The following is a 22853-nucleotide window of genomic DNA, read 5'->3' on the forward strand; positions in this document are numbered from 1 at the left end:
CGCTCTGGACTGTCCCTGGCAGTTCCAAACTGTGCTATCAGGGAGCGTCGCCCAGATCTGTTATATATTCGCCAATCACATCATCACATCAGTACGACTCGACGGTACTGCCCTCTTAAACAAATTCAGCTTCGGCCGGCTGGCTGCCTTCAATTTGCCTTCAATTTGCCTTCAATTTGCCTTCTGCTATTGCCCTCCGCTATTAGACGGCAAAAATAGCTACTAATACGCGCGGAGAATCCCAGGCAAAAATCGAGTTAATCCCACCTTGAGCAACTCGAACAATAGCGCAGCTCGGAACGGGCCAATTCTTAGCTCTAGGTAGGATTATCCCTCGGCAGGCCTGGTTATCAGGGTACATACTATCGACTATTTAGTCGATAGTTTTTAGTGGTTTTCAGTCGACTGAGTTGCTTTACTAGTTATGTTCTCCATGTTCGATGAAGTTGATGAAACTCAGCTTTATTATTATATATTTTACATTTGTCGTAGTAGAGATTAGTAATAAAATTAAATTAAGGTAAAAATTCCAAAATTATAATTAACCTAACCTTAAATTATTATGGTCTATACTATTGAAATTCATCCAAATTTACTAAATGTTAACATTTAAAAACATTAATTGGTCTAGGTTTTTTGCTGAAAGTCGGTTCCTTCTTTCAGACATAATCTGTCCAGCCTTTGAAAATATTCTTTCTGATGGGACAGAAGTTGCTGGGAATACAGAGGTATTTACATATTTTTCTGCTATTTTGAAAAGCTGTGGCATTGTGTAATTGTGTTTATTCCAAAATGCGACTTCACAGCTCTTAATATTTGCGTACAGTAAATCTATATACATATTGACGAATTATGGTTGTTGCATATTCTATAGGTGTGGATTAGTTTGTCAACTGCGATACTTTTGTTACAAGAAGATTCTAAAATTCATTGTTTTCTTCAGATGTTTCTTGATTTTCTGCTGCAGCTCTATTTGTATTAGTTTCATGACTATTGCGTGTTATGCACAAGGAACTTATTTCATCTCTAACATATTCTGCGCTGTCTGTGCAATCCTATCGACTTCAAATACAGCTGTTTTGAATCTTGGACCTAATAGTATGGCTATTAGAGTAGTATTATTTTGTTCAATGTAGTCAAATCTTATCTCAATATTATTTAAAATGTTATTTTGTAAATGTAGTCCTGCTATGGTTTTTGGTATAATGATGTTTATGGCATTTTGAATTCCTCTTATTACAGGAATAATTTTGGATGCTGTGGGATATTTTTCTGCTGATAATTCAACTGTAACATACTCTAGTGGTTTCAACAACGGTATACCTCCCTGTGTTCAGCTATAAGTGATGTGGGACTTGTGGCTAATGAAACTGTGACAGCAGACAAAGGCACTTTTATTTCAAACAGTCTTTCCAGCGTCATGAAAGAAATGTTTAATTTTAAGTTAATGTATAATTTTCTCTATAGCGATGCTATGTTGCTGCAATTGTTTTTTTATTTTTATTTGATTTAATTTTATGTATGCATATTGGGTTTTACCTGTATAATAAATAAATAAATAAATAATCCTTTTGGTGTTATCGATATTACATAATATTATAGGATAGGATAAATATAATAATAATATATCAATTTTGTACTAAATGTAATAAATATTTTATTAACATAAATGAAATGCATAAATCATTCATATTTTCGGAGAATATTTGTAATAATTAATATTTAGTAGTAGAACAATTGAATTCAGTCCCTCGTGTCAATCTGACAGTTTTCTCGAAATATCGAATTGTTTGTAAGAAACACATAACCGAAAAACTTAAGATGTAAATTTTAACTCATCAATTTGACTAAAAAAACATCGAAAAATAATTAATCACCTGCTTGTTATTTTATCGTTTTTTTTACTACTGTGTCAATTTGACACCGAGGGACGGATTCAGTTCATGAAATGAGGGTTATGAATTAATTAATTTGATAGCGCTAATGAAATAGATAGTAGGATAGTAAAGAGATAGTAAATGTCATGATTGAATCTGATCGATTCAGTTGATATATAGCTCTACCCGCTCCATAAATCAGTCGATAATTCAGTCAGAGAGGTAACCTCTGATTTAGTAAAGCATTCGACTGAAAATAGTAACCCCTACCACTGCGAAATTCAGTCGTTCAGTAAAACAGTCGACTGAAAATAGTAACCCCACCACTGCGAAATTCAGTCGTTTCACTAAAACTAGTCGACTGAAAATAGTAACCCCCACCACTGCGAAATTCAGTCGTTCTACTAAAACTAGTCGACTGAAAATAGTAACCCCCACCACTGCGAAATTCAGTCGATAGTTTAGTAAAACTAGTCGACTGAAAATAGTAACAGCTACTATCGACTAAATCGATAGTTTTTAGTCGATTGCGCCCATCACTACTCTGGACTGTCCCTGGCAGTTCCAAACTGTGCTATCAGGGATCGTTTCGAGAAGGCAGGGGCCTTGGAGGAAGGGAGCAAGGAGTCCATGCGGCAACAAATCTCTAGCAGGTAGACGGAGAGCAAAGCTCCGCGGCCTTCTCGAGACCCTCTAGTATGCGCTCACCCTTATGGGCGAGTTGAAGCCCACAATGGCGGCGCGCGGTACAAAGAGTGAGAGAGAGAGCATTAGCCGGGGTCCATAGCGCTCTCTTTCTATATGATGTGTCGACACATGGTTATAACTTATAACATAACGTTATAAGCGCACGAGCAAGCACGCAAGCACGAGTGATTTTAGTGAGTTATGAAAACGAGACGGATCGACGGATGTAAAGATGACTGAAATCAATGAATCCGAAAAAAAACGGCTGGAATCATTAAAACGAAAGAAGGAATCGTTTAAAGCTAAAGAATTGGCAGTACAACATGCACTAAAGAACTTGGTAAATATGTATATTGAAATTTAAACAACACTTTGATTCATTCTAATTCTAGTGTAATGAAATAATTTGAAATATATCCTTATAGGATAACAATTCGAACAAAAATAAAATAATATTTGATGATAATATCGATCAAGTATTGGAATCTAAAATTAAAAAAAAAGCAGAAAGGAAGAAACATGATTTGTTCGATGATACAGGTTGTGACCACAACCAAGACAATACTGACCCAATTTGGGACATTGACAATTTTGAAACTAACAAAAAGGTAGTAAAGATTATTATTTTCAATCAATTCAACAAAACACCGGTTCTTAAAAGTTGAATATTTTAATTCCAGGGACGTACCGTTACTTTAGGAAACGATGAGCGATTTAAAATAGACAAACGTTTCATGGACGATGATCGTGCATCGGAAAAGGATACTGCAACAGAAAACAACAATGAGACTGACTTACAGAAAGAAAAGAAAATGCAATTGGATATTCTAGAAAATATCCTAGGCAAACCAATCCAAAGTAATTTAAAAAGCAAAGAAGCGAATAAGGATCCAAAGATCGCAAAGTAAAAACTCGTTGTACAAATAATATAATACGTAACGCACTATCGATTTACACATTTTCATATTTTAGGAAACAGATGATTCGATACGATCCCACAGAAAGCAACCATAAAGAGTATGAAATTGTTCCACAAATCTCTGAAGTGGATACAAAAAAAGTTAAAAAAAGAAAAAAAACCAAGGAAGTCGCTGAGAACGTTGTGGAAACTGCTCCTGCAGAAGTATCGAAAGATATTTATTTTTCTGTATCAGAATCGCTGACGAGAAGCATAAAAGAAGGAGGTCCATTTAGCTTATTACAAACATTTGGAAAAGAAGAAGTTAGCGAAAAGGGTGAGTATTTCGATGGGCTAGATTATATTTAAAAATACCCCTCTCCCCCCCCTGCTTTTTATAGTTCTGATTTTTCTAATATTTTGTACGCTTTCAGAGGAACAAGAATATAGCGTAACAACTGTAGACTCTAAGAATAAAAAATTTCAATTTAATTTCAATGCAAAGAATCCATTTAAATATGATTCATCCGACGATGAGAATAGCAATAAAGAAATCGAATCAAAGAAAGTAGAGTCGCTGCCAGATGTACCTAAAAGAACGAATAAATTTTTCTTCGAAGATAACGATGTACGATTTAATGGTATGAAAATTATGAAAAGTGTAAATAGATCTATCTATTATAAATATAATCACTTTGTAAATATTAATATTTATAAAATTTCAGAGGCAGTGACATTCTTTTCCAAGGAATCTATGCCCGACGAAGAGTTCAAAAATCTTAGACGAGAATTGAAGCACATTGTGCGCACGAAAATTCGTCAAATTACGAAAAAACGTGAACCATTTGGACCTAAAAAGAAGGTGACGAAGCAAAACGTAGGACGTAAAAGAAAAAACTAGATGGTGAAACTAAAAGATTTATTTAACTGGATTTTAAATCTTTTAAAATATTAACATCCTACATTTTAAATTTGTACAAATGCTTTCCATAGAAGAAAAATAAAATTACGTAAAAATATATGTATACACCTATATAGTATATATGTAAGTACACCTATACCTCGCTACACGGCATTTCGCTATAACGGCCTTTTTTAGTCATAGTCATGGCACTGTTTCGATTTACGGCCCACAATTGTCCACAATGTTTCGTTATACATAACGGCCAAAAAAATGCTGTACGTACTACGTATACTGTTAGCGACCTCTGTTTACTCGCTTCGCGAGAGTTCCAGATTCTCCCTTACGCAGAAACGTTCATTGAATTTGGATATTGATACCGATAAAAATAAAACGAGAAGCCGAAAATCTGTCACGCTAGCAACTAAACTATTTAGAAGTTTTACGTCGTATTGAAGCTGATGAGAAAATTGTTCGGAAGGCAATGGAACTAAATAGCGAAGTCTACCGTTCAAACTATTCGCGATAGAAAAGAAGAAATTAAAAGACATTCGCTATCTGCTGCACCTTTAAGTGTCTCAAAATTAACTCGTCAAAGAAGCAGCATTATGGAAAAAATGGAAAAATTATTAGACATGTGGATTGAAGTCAAGAGAATGAGAAATTGGAACGGATCCAATTGAATTTGTATGGTTTTGTATGTAAATAAGTGAGAGATTCGTTATACGGCTTTTCGCTTTAGTATCTATATATATATATATATGTATAGGCCGTATAACGAGATATAGGTGTACTTACTTATGTGTGTGTATATATATATATATACACACACACATATATATATATATATATATATATATATATATATATATATATATATATATATATATATATATATATATACATATATATATAATGTATGAAATATCAAAATATTTTACTGCCCTAGTAGAAAATTTATTATATCGTTATCGGCCATTGCAAATCGAATAGTTGCGACAAGTAATTGCCACCTTTGTATGGCAATGATTTAATACTATTTACTAGAACGTAAGTAATCGCTATCAGGGATTATCCTTGATTGATAAATTCGTAACACGTATGAATATATTTTTCCTGTCTTAAGAATAAGTTAGGTAATTCTTCCTTAATTAAATTTGCATTATACAAATTTATTTCTTTCTGCCGTACGTCATCGAGAGCAACTTCAAAAATAAATTGTGCGGAAGTCCACGTGATATTTGTTGTATGTGCGTGTTCAGCAAGTTGTACGTTTCTTCTTCGTAGATCGAATAGGTGTTTGGCAAGCCTAGTTCATTGTAAAGCTGTACAACACGGTTCACTTTCTCTTCGTTCGGTTCCCCGTAACATTCCTGCGTATCGTTAAAAATTATTATCATTTCTGCTAGCATCTGGCAAAGAAACTTTATCGATGGTATATATGTGCTTACATCTAAAACCTTCCTTTGTTTCGGCGTGACACGTTGCAAAGCTACAACAACGAGCCACGAACACTTTCCCTGCGCTATATCCGTACCCTGTTTACCTGTAAGACTGGCATCGCCGTAACAGTCTAAATAGTCATCCTGCACTTGGAACATGTGACCCATTTCTAGTAAAATAGTTTTCGCTTGTCTATACATTTCTGGATCTTTTACACCAGCCTGAAGTATTATGAAAAATCCATAAATAAAGTTCTTCTATCTAAACTCTAAACTAGCTTTAGATAGGAAAAGGAGATTGGCAAACTTACAAAATACATAGCAGCCGTGACTGGCAGTACAAACGTATAATACGCTGTTTTATATTTCACAATGGCGTTATATCGATCCATCGTATAAAGATCTAGATTGGGTTTGTTTCCACCGTTCATTGCTAACATATCTAGAGACTGACCCATTATGGTTTTTAACGTAGACTGTAATTAATGTGAACATTAACCGAATCGTTCGGAATTCTCCAGGAAGTGTGTGTGATTTCAATTAATCAATACAATACTTATACATGTACAACTACTTACATCTAAAAATAAGTTCTGCATATTTGTATAACACTCTTTCGTCTTGAAGTGTATTCTTAAAAGCTCGTATATATACATTTTGATTAATACAGCATCGTTAATGGCTGCTAATCCATTATTATTGTATAAATACCAACATGGTTGATTACGTCGAGTTAGCGATTGATCTTGAATATCATCGATTATTATAAAAAATGATTGTAACTATAATAGAGTAGTGTCATATTACATGTGTATATTACATATATTTTCTATCTATATTTATATTTATACTATGTAAAATATGATCAGAGTTATTTAGATATAAAATATTTATTATGCAACGTATAGCGTAAAATAAATTCATTTGAAAAGCGTAGCAAAAGTACATACCATTTCTATACACCAACCCAGAATTCGTGCCAAACGTAAATTCTCGTCTGTTAGTTGATCTTCCGGCGCCAGTGTTTTGTATGCGAGTACATGCGCTAATGCCCTCGCCTTTTTCCCTGTAGGAATAGTATACTGTAATGCCTGAAAGTTCAATAAAATGTCTAGTTAACATTCGATGCCTAATTACTATGGGCATTGGGCATACATACTCTATAGAATATAATTCAAAGACGCTTAAACTCTCTTTCGGGATAAACTTATACTAATACTATATTTGTATCGCGTCTCTCATTATTTAACTCTGCCATCCCTAATAATTTTATTTATACAGATATAAAAAAATCTTTGAATTTTTGAACGATATGGTTTTATTTACATTTTGATAGAGCGTTTAAGACGAATAGAATCACCTATTACGGAGGTCTGGGTTAAAACTTTAAAATGTTGAGATTTATAACGTGTCCAGGAATTATCTAAATCAGAGTGTAGGTCCACAGGCTAGCAATTCTTTTTAATCGATAATAAAACCACCTTTGTCATCCTCTTAGAGACATCCAACAAATCATGATTACGACCAACGTCCGTGAGGTCTCGAACAATATCCGGCCAAATAGCCATCAATTCGCGACTTTCATCTTTACTGGTGAACGTAGACAGCGGAGCATAGCGCAACGCTTGCACATTTGTGTATGTTGACCTAAAAAATACACATCAACATTTCAATGTTTGCTTCTTTCTACAATGTATTAGAAAATTGTGTTTAATTGTTAGAACGATGCTTATTTTTGTTGCCATGTTGGTATAAGTATATAATAATTATACAAAATTTTGTAGAAATAATTTTTTAACCACCTAGTCGATAGATATTCCAATGAAAATAAAAATTGTTCATTATGTAACTAAAGGTTCCATCTAATATACGGCCAACACTTAGTTAGAATATATAGCCATTAGAATACGAATACATATACATATACAATATACAGTCACGATAAGCCCTATGGTGGCCCTATCAACAATGAACAGGAATCTTTCATTCTGATACGAAGTTATACGACGATGTGGGAATATTATATGCTTGCCTGCAGAAATGAAATCAGAGACGCGCCATATAATTTCAACTCGAATAACAAACCGATAAAACGGTTGAACGGATTAAATGCCGAATTAAATTCAAAATATCATGTGTGCGATCGCTCGAATAAAAATATCAACTATTTTATTATATTATTATTTCTATGAATAATCGTAATGATAAATTCGTCATGTATAGAGAAAATATTAATATAAAAATGTATATATATTTGATCTTTTTTTTTTAGAAAATAACGCTACTTGAAAATATTCCGCAAAATGAGTACTTTAATTTAAAATAAATAATATATTGTATTATCAATCTTCCATAAACGCATAACATGTACATAAACTGCGTATATACATATTATGTACATTTTACAAAGTCATGTTTTAACTTCCAGCACGGAGCCCATCTTATTACATATAAATAAGTATGCTTATCGACAATCTGCTCATGAGTCATGAGCAGTCATGAGCCTCTATTTCTAGAGCGCGTGAATTGTGTACTAAAATAACATTTGAAAAACCGAGAATCTATTTACTCAATGGCCGTCATGAAGAGATCGTCCCGATCCCGATCAGTCAGTTGTTATGTAAATAACAAACCGAGTTCACAAATCCTTCCGTAGATCTGTTTGCCGACGACGCGTTCCGTGTTTCATTATTGTATATACATATCATTATAGGGCTGTAAATGTCACTGCCTGAACGAAAAGAATCCGAGGAGATATCTGAATCGGACGACTCTATAGTGACTGTAATACCGGTATGTATTTACATATTTACTAACAGACCTCCCAGTTCTCCAGTATATCATACTTTTAAATAACCATTCGATATTAAATGTCTTCTAACGAATGCAAATATACAATACATCTGGATTAAATAAGCGGCATGCTCAAGGTCGCGGTTCCCGTTATAATATCCATATCTATGAACATGTGTTATCTGTCTTTTATTACATACTATCAAATTTGAACGAATGATAAGGTTGATATTTAAAAAAAATATGCTTCCTATGATGCGAACAATAATTATAGGTGTATGTATATGTATACTTCCGGAAATGTAACAGGTTTCTAAATTTCTGCTTTAGTTTTCTGTACTCGAAGAAAATGATAACTACAAATTAGTATGACAAAACCGATAATTTTACGCACTTAGGTTATAGATGAAGAACTCGGCTCGGAAATAAGCAGATCTATCACGATAGTTGGAAAGTCAGTGACGCACCGCGGAACGCAAACGGTAATACATTGCAAGTCCGACGAGAGCAAAGACAACTTCTTCGAAATGATTCTCAATACGAAAGTATGAACGCATAACTTATTAGCGTCGCTTATAATGTATGCAAGTATGAGTGTTATATACATTTGTATACGCTTGCGCTAGATTTCGAAAGCTCGTTGCTAACTAATATATGGATTTTGTGCAATTATAAGAAAAAGTGAACCGGTGAAATTTCAAATAGTCGAAAAAGAATTGAAGGTATTTCCGTTGGACTCTTGTCTGTTGCAATCGTGACAGGCAATTTTTCTTTTGCATAAAGATCCGCGATCTATTTACTCGTGACATACTGACGACATTTTCCGTTGAATTTTAATATCCGCCGATTCCACGGACCCGGTGTATGCAGACTGTATTTTTCAAGGTGAAATTTAATGCACACAGCATGAAATAGTATTTTATAATATGTGGCTTTCGACGAAGATTATAAGCAGAATACGCAGCGAGGAATTCTAATCTAAATATACAGTAAATAATTCAAAAAGAACAAATGCACCAATATAATTACAGTGACTTTTCAAAATTCTATTGTTTATCTATAAAATTATCAATTTTCTAAAGCAGATATAAGTAGATTTCGAAGGTATATTGAAAGAAATTTAGAAATGAAACAATCTCGTAAACATTAAATAGAACATCTGCCTGCCGAAAGTAGTGAACGGTAAGTAAATATATAGGTAATGTTCCATTCGCATGTCCATTTCAAATGTTTATAGTAAATAATTGGCGAAATTTATCAAATGGTTACTCACCCAAAACACTCCGAAAGAACTATGTTTTTTCTGCTGCGTGGAAATTGTGCGACGACTCGATGAAATAATCGTGCATTGTCCCTAATATGTATGGAATTAACAATCTTCCAAGGGAAGTCTCGTTTAAATAGTGATCGAACGGTTTTTTGCAAAGTAGAAGTCATGTTTGCGTATGTAAATATATTTTAGCAGTTCGACTGTAACCTGCTGTCTTCGTCGAAATAATAATGAACTAAGAAATATATTTATTATGAATGTACGTAGATTTGTACGTTAAAAATCGAACGTTGCGTGCAATGCAAAACTTTACATAGAATGTACACTCACGCGGTCGAAACAGAGATCATTATAGAAAATAAGAGAGTTGACAATTTGTACAAACATAAAAAAAAGAGACGTCAGAACCAGATAACGTTACCGCATAACCTAACACGCGCTGCTTGACGTACATACTGTACTATACAATCTGCTTCCGTGGAAACGAGACTCGTGCTTTTATACCACTGTCGAGCATATACGAAGATACACAGAACATAACAAAGTACGCAGATGTTTCAAAATTTATTCTTTCATTGATTTCTCAGATAGTCGTATCGATATAATGGATACATATATATATGTTACGTTACGTTACGGTAAATGTGATTTCCGGTGATTATGCATAATAACCGCGGTTATTATATATAATCACCACTAAGTTTGCCGGTTATTGTATATAATCTAATCACCACTGGTGATTATGTATAATAACCGGTTATTATACGCATAATTACCATAATTTATCACATTTATCGTAACTTATAGTATACAGAATAGTGACGGCGATGCATAACGGCAATAAGGGTACAGCACGGTCATACCATACGCAGTCATACGATCGCAAACATGCAAATGATTTGTCTCGGCGTCTCGCAATACAGTTTTTTCTTTTCTGCCAGATTTGAAATCTGATTGGTTGACATTGTCACATTAATCAACAGCAAAGTTATTCGTATTTTTGCGGCGTATTCTCTCCAACGCCAAGATCGCGCAGTAAATATTAGTTCCGACGACCGAATTCCGAGACTAAATACATTGGACCTGCGCACTTCAATATAGTAGAGTATATAGAGTAGTCGAGTGAAAAATTTCATTGTTCTCTGTTTTGAATATACTTTATTGGATTTGTTATATATTTCCTATTACATTATTATAAATATAAATAGCTAATTTTGTTTACGGTTTGAAGGGTACTTTGTTAGAAGGCGGTGGTAATCTATACGGCGCTAGTTCAACTTCTGCTTCGCCAAAACTGTCTACGTGATAACAGAAATATTCGGGATTTTTGTAGTCCGTGTTTTTAGCAGCACCAGGACCTACCGCTGTAATATTAAACTTTCCAACTATATATGTAAAAAATGATGTATAATATAACAATGTATTCGGTCGAAATAAACAGTGACACTGAAATAACTAATATTTTTTTTTGGAAAATGATTTCATTGTCTTGAAAGTATTTCTATTAGAAACTTTAAGTATTTACGAGAAGAAAAAAACTACAAGAAAATAGTAAATGTATTGATATCTTACGTTGATTCGGGACATTGACGCATCTGTCACTGAGACCTTTAACATTTCCATCCGTTCTGGGCTGCTTAGGCGTTTTCGTTGACTTCGTTTTCGTCGACAAAGTTCGTAACAACGGTAAGTTCCTTTTCTAGAATCGTCAACTTTTTATTTCCCAACAACAGAACCAGGTTACCGCGAAGGAATAAATAACCTAAATACAATTATTTTCATTTCGATAGAAATAATGTTTGTGTGTACCTGCGACGAAATCACATTTCTAATAGGGCGTAACATTTTTCAAGAGAGGTAACGGTAACTGAATTTTACGCGAAAACTGTAATACTTGCAATACTTGTAATATTTATATAACAACCGTGGAGACCTCCAGTGATGCCGAAATCGTGGTACTGTGGTACTAAGCCGTGGTACGAGACCCCCCCACTATGACCTACCGTTGCCCCTACTGGCCTTCTCCAACTCGCTCGCGCGCTACACTCACCAACGTACCTCTCCTAGGATATGAGAGGTACGTTGGTGAGTGTAGCGCGCGAGCGAGTTGGAGAAGGCCAGTAGGGGCAACGGTAGGTCATAGTGGGGGGGTCTCGTACCACGGCTTAGTACCACAGTACCACGATTTCGGCATCACTGGAGACCTCCTCTCCGTTTTTGCTTACTAAGGTTAGTTCTATCTGGTTCATCTATCAGGTTCTATGGTTCTATTATTGCAGGTTATTGCACCAAGAAAAGAAAACTCCCTATCGAACATGCATGCATCCAACCCATAGACATATAGAGATAGACTGCGCGGTCTGAACGAAGCGCTGAAGCCCACAATGGCGGCGTGCGAGAGAGAGAGCATTAGCCGGGGTCCATAGCGCTCTCTTTCTAATTGATGTGTCGACACATCATATAGAAAGAGAGCGCTATGGACCCCGGCTAATGCTCTCTCTCTCACTCTTTGTACAGCGCGCCGCCATTGTGGGCTTCAACTCGCCCATAAGACGGCGCAGTCTATCTCTATATGTCTATGATGCAACCAATGCAACTGTATGCAACCAATGACAAACAATCACAAACAATCATGCAGCCAATCAGCAACAACTACATACACACTGACTGCTATCAACTGCTATATATATACTGATATATACCAATTATACACATTATTGAATGTTGAAGCTATACTATATAATAGAACATTTTATTTGACGTATTTATTTCATGTATTTTATTTGAAACAGTGATAATCATTTTTTCGAAAGTACATATTTTTCTAGGGATTACGTACTACTGATACGTGATACGGTGGGTGATACGTGCCGGATTTTACTTAGATAAAAGAATATTTCATGAAGAGAAAGTGTGTTTTTGACGATTCATATGGTTTTTCGTCTTGTGCATATATACACCAATATACTGACTGATACACTGTGTTAGAAATTGGAAATGTATCAGAAATGTATACACACAGAAAATAATCGCAAACAGAGGGCAAAGTTTCAAATCTATGATAGAAATGGTTTATGTTATGTAATATTGTATATACAACGAATACAACCTGATAGAACCGAAGCAGAAGGAACACTTATCTATTTAACATTTAGAAATTTTTCAACTTTATTTCCGGTATATACCTACATATTATTTCAGCTTGTGTTTGTATTGTTCTCAAATTACTCGAATTCACATTTTGTTAAATAACATTAAGGAACAAAATATTTTCAAAGTATATTTGAAAAGTGTTATATTACACGAAACTACAATTTCCTACTATAAGAGGATACATTTGAATCATTATTAAATCAGTCAAAGGAATAGCATGAGTAAGAGAAAATTGTTTGTTTCAGATCTTTAAACCATGCCGATAGAGTACGAGAAAGATCCTTTAAAGAGAATAACGAATATTTGCTTTCCAATGATGAAACTCGGAGGGATTATGGGTCTACACGACATATACATACGTTCGCAGTGCAAGACAGCGTTACATGCTGCGCAACGTTTAGCATATTGTGTGATCCCATCGGCTGCAATAGGTTTTACTTTACCTGCTATGACTCTTGTCGCGGAAGATCTCAGAGGAAAACGTGATCCGATCAATTACTATATAGGGGGTATGTAAACGAAACTAGATCACAATAGATACATCCAACTTGGCTCGTAAAGGCTTAAAGAAAGACGAATTCAATTTTGAGGGGTGAATAGTTGGTTACATTAATATACTCTACAATGTTTTCTCTATAACCGTGAAAACGGTTTGGGTCTGCAGAGTTTAGCCGTTTCAATTGAACAATCAACATTCCTTATTTGAAACTTTTGTCGACGATACTTTTACTCAATTTTACAAGTTTCCGCAACTATGGAATAATAATAGAAATAAATACAGAGAAAGAAAATTGCTGTTTCATAGTGAATTTTGAGTGGTAACTATTGGGTGGTACTATTAGATCCAGAGGTTCAACTATACCCAACGGATACTTTCTTTGGGTTATCGACTCTATGCAAAATATTTGTTATTCTATTTTCTAAAATATTTTCTTTTTACAGCAATATCGTGTTTGCCTATATTAAAACAGTGGCTAAAATTACCTCCTTATATGGTAGGGAACGGAATGTTCATTATGGCTATTGGTGTAACTATATTTGGTATTTGCGAAGCTAACGACGGAGTGCATACTGCGAGCAAAACACAAGTTAGGTCCCCTAGACTTCTGGTGTACGATCAGTAAACGTGTCGTTCTTTGAAAATTAGAGATACGTTACTAAAAATTGTATAAATTGTAGAAGCTGCATTAAAGTATGGTCTGTATCGTTATTGTCCTTAAAGTACATTTATTTATATATAGCTCCGTTAAATACAAAAATCTTAAAATCCTAAAAATGATGTGGTTTTGTTAACATTTAATTTAAGTTAGCGTTTCTCCTTTTGTGACCTGTGGACAATAGCACAATAAAACAGGTTATAAATAAATACATATAAATAACATATAAAGACGAATACGTAACAACTTACGCATGCTTCGAGATACTCTATTCTTCTTTCGAGCGTAGTCAGTTTTTCGTTTAGGACTGCTATTCGTGATCTGCAAGACATATCTGAAAAGAAGGTTTCTATTTAGTTATTGTCAAGTAATAATTCCGTATGTTCGCGTACATCTCAATTCAAATTTTGCCAATTTTATTTTTAGTCAGAATCTGAATTTTCGTCTATTTTACAACGAAGATTTTCAAACGATCAAATTGCAAACAGTGATATACATATTCTCTATCGTGCTAAAGATTAACATTACCTTGTATTACTTGAAATGTCATTTGTCACTTATTTAGTTGGTTAATTTTTCAAGATTTACCTAATTCGATCGAAAAACATCTGAAATCTACTTAAACGATGAAATAAAGTAAAGCATTTGCTACCTCGCGAAACAATTTATTTGAAAAATAGCAATCTTTGTATCCAGATGCTAAATAGAATGATTTCTATATATTACCAAATGAATTCAGAAAATCGGTTATCTTTTTAATGCTACCAGTTATAACTTCAATGTATTCACGATTTGCCCAGTCTTGCTGAATTTGTTTTTGGATTGCTTCTCGATGCACAGCGGCCATTTTTGACGGTACACACACACGTTTATGCCAATTTATACCCACGTAAGACGTAAGTACCTATATACTCTATCCAAGGAGAGAACAGTATACCGTGTGAAGACCAGTTTTTGTTCGTCGCTGCGCATCTTCGCCCTAATTGGTTCAAGAAAGTGGGGAGTGAGAGATGATAGGCTCGCTGCGCCCCACCATCTTCCAAGCTGCGCGCAACGGTACTGTTCTTTCGTTGGATACAGTGATGCCGAAATCGTGGTACTGTGGTACTAAGCCGTGGTACGAGACCCCCCCACTATGACCTACCGTTGCCCCTACTGGCCTTCTCCAACTCGCTCGCGCGCTACACTCACCAACGTACCTCTCATATCCTAGGAGAGGTACGTTGGTGAGTGTAGCGCGCGAGCGAGTTGGAGAAGGCCAGTAGGGGCAACGGTAGGTCATAGTGGGGGGGTCTCGTACCACGGCTTAGTACCACAGTACCACGATTTCGGCATCACTGGTTGGATATACAATAAACGGAATATGTCAGTACGTCAGGTCAGTACCAGTCAGTACGTACTGAGACTACTGAGTACGTACAGAAGCGAAGCGGAGATTTTCGGTAATCAATCTTCGGTGCGCATTGCGCATGCGTCTGCAAGTTGATTCATGTCTGACACTTGCAACACGCATGCCCCTTGCGGTCAAAAGATGCAACTGGATGCAACTGAAAATTTCCTCGTAAGTGAATGTTTGTGCACAGACGAAGTCTCTTGTTTTTTTGGGTAGATTTGTTTGAAATAAACTAGATTTTCTTGCAAATTCTGATACCGTTCATACCTATCGTATTCTGTATCATGCTTTTCATTTTTCATTCTATCAACACTTCAAAACTATCAAAGTCAAAATACATTGCATATCGAGCCGAAAGCCGAACGAGGGATCCGCCATTTTTATATTTGCATACAATACAAACTAAATAAATAAATACATCCATACAATACACAATACAGTGTTCAGTGCATCGCATAGTGTATATGAATATATTTCTACTTTGAAGTTGAAGCGTAAATAAATACTTTTTAGATCTAACAACAGCGTGTATAATTCTTTCTATTTATCAAACGAATATACATATATATATATATATATATATATTTATATCGATTACGACATGTCATGTGCTTGAAAGCAACTGCATTTCATCCTAAAACCAATAATCTGTCGTTTGAAATTCGTTATTGCATTATCGAATATATATACATATATTTACATATAATATTGTATAGAGCAGCTTGCTTAATCTATAACTGCCAACGCAATTGCAAACATATCAATCGATCGATTTTTATGTTGCTTTATACACATACTTACATACATTAGAAATCAAGTGTTTATATTATATATATATTTAGAACTGTACTTTGTTTTCGACCAAAATAAGATAATGTTTCGGTTTATTAGCCGTTTTAGTTCTAATCCACATTTGGAATGTTAATTTATTGTTTTATATAAATCAAATGATGATCTTCGAAATTTATGTTTGCAGAAAAATAATTGGAACTTTTGCTTTCGTCAAACACATTTCCATGCCAAGCCTGTTATGACTCTGGGAAGATGTTGTATCTCGTCAATAATTCGGTATACATGCGAATTATCTAAACAACGGTGCACTCGCAATCGTGGCGCGAAATCCCATTTCTTTCAAGGTGCTTACTTATCAATTGGTGCACATCGACCAATCAGGTAGCACACACGAATATCAATTTTTTCATTGAAAATTCCAATATTTTACAACCATTTGTTCGATAATTTGCAAACCACTGTTCTTTAAAAATTCTAGAAACTAATAAACGTAATATTATTATGTTTAAGCAATTTATGAATTTATTCTTGATAAATATATATAAGTATATATTTAGAGTATTTATTGGTTCGAATGAAAATGTTTGCGAGAGTGCCTGTGAAATATGTATACTGTACTTACATAGGACGTGCTAGAACATACTGCATAAATTTACCGGTAGATTCGGCATGCTAAAATAACAAAAATTGCTTATAACAGTTACACCTATTACATTATTATAGCATTTTATTCTTTTCTTATTCGACGCGTATTATATCAGACTATTCTATATGTTACAGACTATAAACGTAACAATAAATGAATAAACAAATAATTTCGTAGGGTAGATGAGAAATCGTTGAGCTGCCTACAGTTTTCGACAAATATGGCTTCGTCGAGCAAATCCAAGGACAAGCAGGAGGATGCGAGAAATCGACTCGCTTTAGAAAGGTCTCCGTACTTACTACAACACGCAACTAATCCTGTCGATTGGTATCCATGGTGCGACGAAGCCTTGAAAAAAGCAAAGAAGGAGGATAAATTAATTTTCTTGTCCGTCGGGTATTCGACGTGCCATTGGTGTCACGTTATGGAGAAAGAATCTTTTGTAAATAAGGAAATTGCTGAAATTATGAACAAGCATTTTATCAATATCAAAGTAGACAGGGAAGAGAGGCCAGATATAGATAGAATATACATGACTTTTATACAGGTAACTATTCCATTTCTTCTTACAATTAGTTAGTATCTCTCTCTATCGTTTTGAAAAAAAGTACTCTATGCTCTAGGCTCTATGCTCGTAGAGCATAGCGTAGCTCTACAGGATAAAGTAAAAGGATGAGTAAAAGAACTATTTTTTAATGTAGGCTACAACTGGTCACGGCGGTTGGCCGATGAGCGTCTTCCTTACTCCTGATTTGAAACCCATAATCGGAGGAACATACTTTCCTCCGGAGGACCGATACGGGCATACCGGATTTAAGAAACTTTTAACGAATATCGCCGAGAAAGTATGTAAGAGTGGCTTTGTTTATAGCGACGCACGGTGAAGCCGAATTATTCATGAATTTCTAGGTGAACGAATGTTATGCGCGGGAAGTCTATTTTGATATTTTTTCTATTTTCTATTTTTTAGTGGAAGCAGATTAGAAGTAAAATAATTGAGTCTGGTTCTGTTAATCTACAAACGTTAGAAAATATTTCGGAGATTGCACAGACATCGATGGTAAGATAAAATGAGTAATAAATAGACACGCGAGGTATACGGGTTTCCCGAACACGCTCAGGAATCCCAATAGCAAAATATTGTTCAGGGATTTCTCCGCTATAGATATTGGATCCACCGCCCTTGGAGTGTAGCATGATTTGTGTTCAGCAACTCGTTAGCGAATTTGAACCTGAATTTGGAGGATTTGGTTCTACGTACAGTATGCAATCACCTAAATTTCCGCAGCCCGTCAATTTCAATTTCCTATTCCATATGTACACGCGTCAAACCAATGGCGATTTGGCTGAAAAATGTCTGCATATGTGCGTATACAGTTTAAGGAAAATGTCTTACGGTGGTATTCACGATCACGTGGGTCAGGTAAGAGTTTCAAGTTCGAACGTACGAACGAACATATCTGAATTGTGCTCTGTGTTTACAAACTACAATGCTTATGTAGCGTCATGTTCGTTTTCGATTAGGGTTTCTCAAGATACGCTACAGATGGAGAATGGCACGTTCCGCACTTTGAGAAGATGTTGTACGATCAAGGTCAACTAATGCAGTCTTACGCGGATGCGTATCTGGCAACGAAAGATGTTCTTTTCGCCGAAGTTATCGATGACATTGCTACCTATGTTTTAAGAGATTTACGACACAAGGTGTGTGCCTCGTCCTCGTCTCACTGCATAGCGTCTTCACCGCGGACGGTGAATAACCTGCGGAAGGAACAGCTACCTACTACCTACCCTCCCATCGTTTTTCGATATGTTGTAGAAATCAATTGAACGCGCGGAATGAACATCGCTCGAACGTTTTCAATCAGTTTCTTCTTTGCGCATAATTAACATTGACTTAATCGATCGCAGTTCTATTCTATTTACGTATACCTGTACGTTTGTTACATATATCAGGAAGGAGGCTTTTACAGCGCCGAAGACGCAGATTCATACCCTACGCATGGCGCTCCTGCCAAAAAGGAGGGCGCATTTTATGTATGGACTGCCGAAGAAATTAGGTCGATATTAGATAAAGAGATTTCCGATGAGAAAAATAAGAGGTTGTATGATATTTTTTGCCATCATTTCAATGTAAAAGAATCAGGAAACGTTAAGAAATACCAAGTACGTTTTATGTACATAGTATACATTATCTTAAAATTTTAAGTGAAAAGTATTTAGTCTCAGCAAGTACAAATCGAAAATATTAAATTTCGATTTTTTTCATAAAGTTTATCGATTTAGGATCCCCATGGAGAATTGACTGGAAAGAATGTACTGATGGTGTACAACGGGATAGAAGAAACCGCAGAACACTTCGATCTCACAGTCGAACAAGCGAAAAACTGCTTGAAAGAAGCATGCTCTATTTTGTACAAAGCTAGATCGGCAAGACCACGACCTCACTTGGACGATAAAATAATTACGGCATGGAATGGTAAATAATTTCGAAGAATTATATTGCATGTTTCTATATTTTTCTAAACGAAACCATGTCTTTTTAAGAGACACGTATTTACAAGTCCATTTAGAAAGATGAAGTTGACCTAGTTCGAATTTCTTACATCGTCCATCCGAAAGAATTTTTGTGTACCGCGTCACGGTCTCTATGGAACGGGACAACTTCCACTTCCCAGTGGAAAATCTATCCTCCTCTCTTTCGCTATCGAAAATCTATCGGATAGCGTTATCGAAACTGTAACGAAATTTTTCAGGTCTTATGATAAGTGGTTTAGCTCGCGGAGGAACCGCAGCGAACAATAAACGATACATCGAATACGCAGCAGATGCCGCGAAATTTATAGAACGTTATCTTTTCGACGAGTCTAAAGGAGTGTTGCTTCGCAGTTGTTATCGCGACGACAACGATGCAATAACACAGACGTGAGTAGTTAATTGAATGGTCAATAATTGTTCGGTTTACAGCGATAAGGTGGCAATGATAAGGTCTTTATATGTACATATTATGTTATATCATAGAGTTTTAATTATTTACCTAAAGTCTACTTTGGCACAAGAATTGACACAAGATATACTTAAGACGTTTAGCGTTTAGCAGTACTTGATTTTGAATTAGCCAAAAGCTACTTATCGCAACAGTCCTTAAAATTTCAGGTGGTCGCATTCCGTGGAATAACAGTTTTATGGTGCCTTTTTCAGGAGTGTACCGATAGCTGGCTTCCTGGACGATTACGCGTTCGTCGTGAAAGGTTTGATAGACTTGTACGAAGCCAGCTTGGACGAGAAATGGCTGGAATTCGCGGAGAAGCTGCAGGACATTCAAGACGAGCTGTTCTGGGACGAGGCGAACGGCGGATATTTTTCAACAACGTCGTCGGATCCTGCTGTAATCCTACGGCTGAAGGAGGGTACGCTTTAAGTACTTTTCGTGGTAATTTTAGCTGGAACGATTAAAATCTACGGTCCCGTGCGGCGTGCGGCGTGCAGCGTGCCGCGTGCGTGCGGTAGTTGCGGTCACGCTCAGCTACGAAATCAAGGGAACCTACATTCTCTTGTAAAGCGTGAGCGTGTCCAAATATTTATAGCACGGTCTGCTTAGTGTTTCATTACGTCCAGCCATTAAGTCTATCAACCGGCGGCCGTTTCGCTCGCTGCCTACCACGATATTAGATCGAAACTTGAATTGGAATTGGAAGGAGGAGATACGATACGTGTTTTAACGAGATTTATCGCTATCTATACAGTACACGATGGAGCAGAGCCATCCGGGAACTCGATTGCCGCCGAGAATTTACTGAGACTAGCCGACTATTTGGATCGCGGCGAACTCAAGGGTAAAGCTGTACGTCTTTTCGGGGCGCTTAGGCGAATGTTGATGCAGAGACCTAACGCTCTTCCACAACTAGTATCGGCGCTTGTCCGGTATCACGATGATGCAACGCAGGTGTGTAGATATCGCAGGAAATACAGCCTTTAAACCAGAATAACTTTTTTCGCCGCTAAACGACGTAAACGTAAACGTAAACGTGAACGTTTTATGCTTTCTAGATCATTATAGCTGGAAAACGAGGAGCAAAGGACACCGAGGACTTGTTGCGAGTAGTCTACGACCGTTTGATATCGGGAAGGATCCTTATCTTGGCCGATCCAGAGGAATCGGACAGTTTATTGTCCCGTAAAAACGAGCATATGAGCAAGATGATACCCTCGGATGGCCAAGCCACGGCGTACGTTTGTCGACGTCGCGCATGTTCTTTACCCGTTACCAGTCCCGATCGTTTGGCAACCTTATTGGACGAGAAACGATAGACGGACGCTCGATAGTCGTTCAAGTCCGCGGATCTTTAGGGGATGCTGAATGATCCGATATAAATCGTAGAAGCTTTACGGATTTTTTCTACTTAATGGACTGGACAAATCGTTTTGGAATTTTAGGGCTATTTCGCTACATCGGATCGCTTCCTTAACTTGTTTCATAGTCTGTTCCGAGTTACCGCGATGACGGCAGATTCATTCTGTCGGCGCGTTTAAAACCAATGCACCCGGCTAGAATACGAGCATGCGAATTGTACACCATCGTGCTCTCTGTTTGGTAGTAGTAGCGTGAAAAAGTTTACCGCGAAGCAACCAGTTACCTTCCGCATTGTTATAAATTCTCTTGTTACCGCGGAATCGACGAAAATAATGTTGCATATAATTGTATATATATATATATATATAGTTTTACTAATAAAGCAGATATGTCGGAGTATCGGATCTAACGCTCTACCGATCCTCGCGATAAAGAATATTCTTCAAGTTTCAGGTCGATCGCATATAGCGCGCTTCTATTATTATTTATTATTTATTTTATTTACAATTTCCTCACCCCTCCATTCTTCGCTCGCACACAACTTACTCTGCCCTGCTCTTTTATCCTCCCCGCTCTTCCCTTAATTTATCTAGCTTGTGTACACTAATTCTCCGATTCCGACCAGTCCGCTATTTATTCCTTCCCTTCCGCGTAATACCTCCTCTACAGTACGGTTCCGTTCTTCCAGTCCAGTCCTCCGACGGATGCTTCGCAACGTATCCCTACTACCCTATATATCCCTGATACATATTTCGCATTTATCAGAGTGCACTAGTAATCCCTGAACTCGAGTAACGCGGTGATTCCTCAACCTCGAATCCAGCAAATCCTCCGGATTGGTTCTGGATCATCGACAGACTTTCACGTCGGGGAACGACGGTAGGTAGGAGCAGCTGCCGCAAAATCTCGTGTCGAATTCCAACCGAAAATAGCCGCGGTATATAAACCAGCAGAAGCAACACGAGCACAGGCTTCGCAGAAGAGAGAGAGGAAGGTGAGAGGAGAAAGCGTGCACAAAACTGAACACGATCTATCCCGATCCCGAGAGGAAATCGGGACCGAGACACAGATGAGTTGATCCTCTTTAATCATGGACCTTGTCGTCCACGATGGTTCGTCGGCTCGCATTCGGATCAGCGAGAACAAGGCACGATAATCGATCGCGTGTTCAGCTGATCGTTGTCGATCATCGGGATCGGTCCAAGGTCAAGCTCCTGGACGAGACAGGATAAGACAGAGGCTGAGTGAGATAGAGTAAACAGAGACAGAGTGTGTTTTAAGGTAAGCGAGAAGGATATCCGGTGCGGTGGGGTGCTTTATCGGCGATGAAAACGGTAGCGACAACATCTGGAATCTGGAGGAGGCCTGCCATTGCCATCCGTCGAGGCTGTGCTCCGCTTCTAATAGTTATCTCATCCCTTTCGCCTTGGCTCCTCTACGCAAATTATTTACCTCGGAATCATTAGTTTACTGTACGAGGTGAGAAAAGA

The 22853-nt window shown here is 36.7% G+C and overlaps 7 protein-coding genes and 1 long non-coding RNA gene across 23 annotated transcripts; 4 read left to right on the forward strand and 4 right to left on the reverse strand.

Annotated features, from left to right (window-relative positions):
- Positions 1 to 568: 568 nt before the first annotated feature.
- Positions 569 to 1333, reverse strand: LOC143220837 (uncharacterized; the record flags this gene model as incomplete). The annotated part of the gene is made up of 2 exons (XM_076446415.1): positions 569 to 831; positions 1093 to 1333. Coding segments are annotated over 2 exons (477 nt in total), but the record flags the coding sequence as incomplete, so codon positions are not given.
- Positions 1334 to 2401: 1068 nt separating this feature from the next.
- On the forward strand, positions 2402 to 4483 carry LOC143220838 (uncharacterized). The gene is made up of 6 exons (XM_076446416.1): positions 2402 to 2904; positions 2990 to 3172; positions 3245 to 3468; positions 3537 to 3799; positions 3897 to 4103; positions 4188 to 4483. Exons 1-6 carry the CDS (start codon positions 2797 to 2799, stop codon positions 4361 to 4363), a joined length of 1161 nt encoding a protein of 386 aa, XP_076302531.1. The 5' UTR covers positions 2402 to 2796; the 3' UTR covers positions 4364 to 4483.
- Positions 4484 to 5240: 757 nt separating this feature from the next.
- Positions 5241 to 10946, reverse strand: LOC143220840 (farnesyl pyrophosphate synthase-like). 5 transcript variants are annotated; one of them, XM_076446428.1, is made up of 7 exons: positions 9872 to 10944; positions 7287 to 7452; positions 6756 to 6896; positions 6384 to 6587; positions 6117 to 6281; positions 5815 to 6027; positions 5246 to 5736 (listed from the first exon to the last, which is right to left on the reverse strand). In XM_076446428.1, the coding sequence occupies exons 1-7, from the start codon at positions 10033 to 10035 to the stop codon at positions 5536 to 5538; spliced, it is 1254 nt and encodes a 417-aa protein (XP_076302543.1). In that variant the 5' UTR covers positions 10036 to 10944; the 3' UTR covers positions 5246 to 5535. The 5 variants fall into 5 exon arrangements, with proteins under 5 accessions (XP_076302541.1, XP_076302546.1, XP_076302543.1 ...); XM_076446426.1 differs by having other exon boundaries at positions 5241 to 6027; positions 9872 to 10946; XM_076446431.1 differs by lacking the exon at positions 9872 to 10944 and adding an exon at positions 7608 to 8165 and having other exon boundaries at positions 5242 to 6027.
- LOC143220845 (uncharacterized) lies at positions 8367 to 9149 on the forward strand. Of its 2 annotated transcripts, XR_013011677.1 has the most exons (3): positions 8367 to 8425; positions 8519 to 8598; positions 8997 to 9149. It is a non-coding gene; the product is annotated as an uncharacterized LOC143220845 (long non-coding RNA). The 2 variants fall into 2 exon arrangements; XR_013011676.1 differs by lacking the exon at positions 8367 to 8425 and having other exon boundaries at positions 8461 to 8598.
- Positions 10947 to 10998: 52 nt separating the features above from the next.
- Positions 10999 to 11823, reverse strand: Ndufv3 (NADH:ubiquinone oxidoreductase subunit V3). The gene is made up of 3 exons (XM_076446438.1): positions 11678 to 11823; positions 11441 to 11567; positions 10999 to 11232 (listed from the first exon to the last, which is right to left on the reverse strand). The coding sequence occupies exons 1-3, from the start codon at positions 11711 to 11713 to the stop codon at positions 11087 to 11089; spliced, it is 309 nt and encodes a 102-aa protein (XP_076302553.1). The 5' UTR covers positions 11714 to 11823; the 3' UTR covers positions 10999 to 11086.
- A 133-nt stretch (positions 11824 to 11956) lies between these two features.
- Positions 11957 to 14402, forward strand: LOC143220842 (uncharacterized). Of its 4 annotated transcripts, none has more exons than XM_076446436.1 (3): positions 11957 to 12097; positions 13267 to 13530; positions 13964 to 14402. In XM_076446436.1, exons 2-3 carry the CDS (start codon positions 13278 to 13280, stop codon positions 14143 to 14145), a joined length of 435 nt encoding a protein of 144 aa, XP_076302551.1. In that variant the 5' UTR covers positions 11957 to 12097; positions 13267 to 13277; the 3' UTR covers positions 14146 to 14402. The 4 variants fall into 4 exon arrangements, with proteins under 4 accessions (XP_076302551.1, XP_076302550.1, XP_076302549.1 ...); XM_076446435.1 differs by lacking the exon at positions 11957 to 12097 and adding an exon at positions 12581 to 12724; XM_076446434.1 differs by lacking the exon at positions 11957 to 12097 and adding an exon at positions 12745 to 12910.
- Hspc300 (haematopoietic stem/progenitor cell protein 300) lies at positions 14229 to 15246 on the reverse strand. The gene is made up of 3 exons (XM_076446439.1): positions 14905 to 15246; positions 14430 to 14512; positions 14229 to 14349 (listed from the first exon to the last, which is right to left on the reverse strand). Exons 1-3 carry the CDS (start codon positions 15023 to 15025, stop codon positions 14323 to 14325), a joined length of 231 nt encoding a protein of 76 aa, XP_076302554.1. The 5' UTR covers positions 15026 to 15246; the 3' UTR covers positions 14229 to 14322.
- A 325-nt stretch (positions 15247 to 15571) lies between these two features.
- Positions 15572 to 21762, forward strand: LOC143220839 (spermatogenesis-associated protein 20). 8 transcript variants are annotated; one of them, XM_076446418.1, is made up of 13 exons: positions 15572 to 15739; positions 16548 to 16744; positions 17187 to 17556; positions 17711 to 17854; positions 17980 to 18069; positions 18175 to 18432; positions 18534 to 18713; positions 18966 to 19175; positions 19296 to 19488; positions 19766 to 19934; positions 20211 to 20419; positions 20756 to 20955; positions 21060 to 21762. In XM_076446418.1, the coding sequence occupies exons 1-13, from the start codon at positions 15668 to 15670 to the stop codon at positions 21318 to 21320; spliced, it is 2553 nt and encodes an 850-aa protein (XP_076302533.1). In that variant the 5' UTR covers positions 15572 to 15667; the 3' UTR covers positions 21321 to 21762. The 8 variants fall into 8 exon arrangements, with proteins under 8 accessions (XP_076302533.1, XP_076302535.1, XP_076302538.1 ...); XM_076446420.1 differs by having other exon boundaries at positions 16548 to 16639; XM_076446419.1 differs by having other exon boundaries at positions 15729 to 15783.
- Positions 21763 to 22853: the final 1091 nt, after the last annotated feature.

Source organism: Lasioglossum baleicum, unplaced genomic scaffold (assembly GCF_051020765.1).
Source record: "Lasioglossum baleicum unplaced genomic scaffold, iyLasBale1 scaffold1660, whole genome shotgun sequence".
NCBI classification, from domain to species: Eukaryota; Metazoa; Arthropoda; class Insecta; order Hymenoptera; family Halictidae; genus Lasioglossum; species Lasioglossum baleicum.

Bases quoted from the DNA above. Each gene is read 5' to 3' on its own strand.
- LOC143220838 (XM_076446416.1), top strand. From the start codon at position 2,797: ATGACTGAAATCAATGAATCCGAAAAAAAACGGCTGGAATCATTAAAA. The intron at 3,173-3,244 runs GTAGTAAAGATT...TTTTAATTCCAG, and splicing joins ATTTTGAAACTAACAAAAAG to GGACGTACCGTTACTTTAGG. The intron at 3,800-3,896 runs GTGAGTATTTCG...GTACGCTTTCAG, and splicing joins AGAAGAAGTTAGCGAAAAGG to AGGAACAAGAATATAGCGTA.
- LOC143220840 (XM_076446426.1), bottom strand. From the start codon at position 10,035: ATGACTTCTACTTTGCAAAAAACCGTTCGATCACTATTTAAACGAGAC. The intron at 7,453-9,871 runs GTGAGTAACCAT...TGTATTTTTTAG, and splicing joins GTTCTTTCGGAGTGTTTTGG to GTCAACATACACAAATGTGC. The intron at 6,028-6,116 runs GTAAGTTTGCCA...ATAATACTTCAG, and splicing joins TCACGGCTGCTATGTATTTT to GCTGGTGTAAAAGATCCAGA.
- Ndufv3 (XM_076446438.1), bottom strand. From the start codon at position 11,713: ATGTTACGCCCTATTAGAAATGTGATTTCGTCGCAG. The intron at 11,568-11,677 runs GTACACACAAAC...TGACGATTCTAG, and splicing joins GAAATGTGATTTCGTCGCAG to AAAAGGAACTTACCGTTGTT. The intron at 11,233-11,440 runs GTAAGATATCAA...TTAATATTACAG, and splicing joins CGTCAATGTCCCGAATCAAC to CGGTAGGTCCTGGTGCTGCT.
- LOC143220842 (XM_076446436.1), top strand. From the start codon at position 13,278: ATGCCGATAGAGTACGAGAAAGATCCTTTAAAGAGAATAACGAATATT. The intron at 13,531-13,963 runs GTATGTAAACGA...TTCTTTTTACAG, and splicing joins GATCAATTACTATATAGGGG to CAATATCGTGTTTGCCTATA.
- Hspc300 (XM_076446439.1), bottom strand. From the start codon at position 15,025: ATGGCCGCTGTGCATCGAGAAGCAATCCAAAAACAAATTCAGCAAGAC. The intron at 14,513-14,904 runs GTAATATATAGA...CCTTCTTTTCAG, and splicing joins CGATTTTCTGAATTCATTTG to ATATGTCTTGCAGATCACGA. The intron at 14,350-14,429 runs GTAAGTTGTTAC...TATTGTCCACAG, and splicing joins TAGAGTATCTCGAAGCATGC to GTCACAAAAGGAGAAACGCT.
- LOC143220839 (XM_076446418.1), top strand. From the start codon at position 15,668: ATGTCTGACACTTGCAACACGCATGCCCCTTGCGGTCAAAAGATGCAA. The intron at 17,557-17,710 runs GTAACTATTCCA...TTTTTAATGTAG, and splicing joins TATACATGACTTTTATACAG to GCTACAACTGGTCACGGCGG. The intron at 18,070-18,174 runs GTAAGATAAAAT...TCTCCGCTATAG, and splicing joins AGATTGCACAGACATCGATG to ATATTGGATCCACCGCCCTT.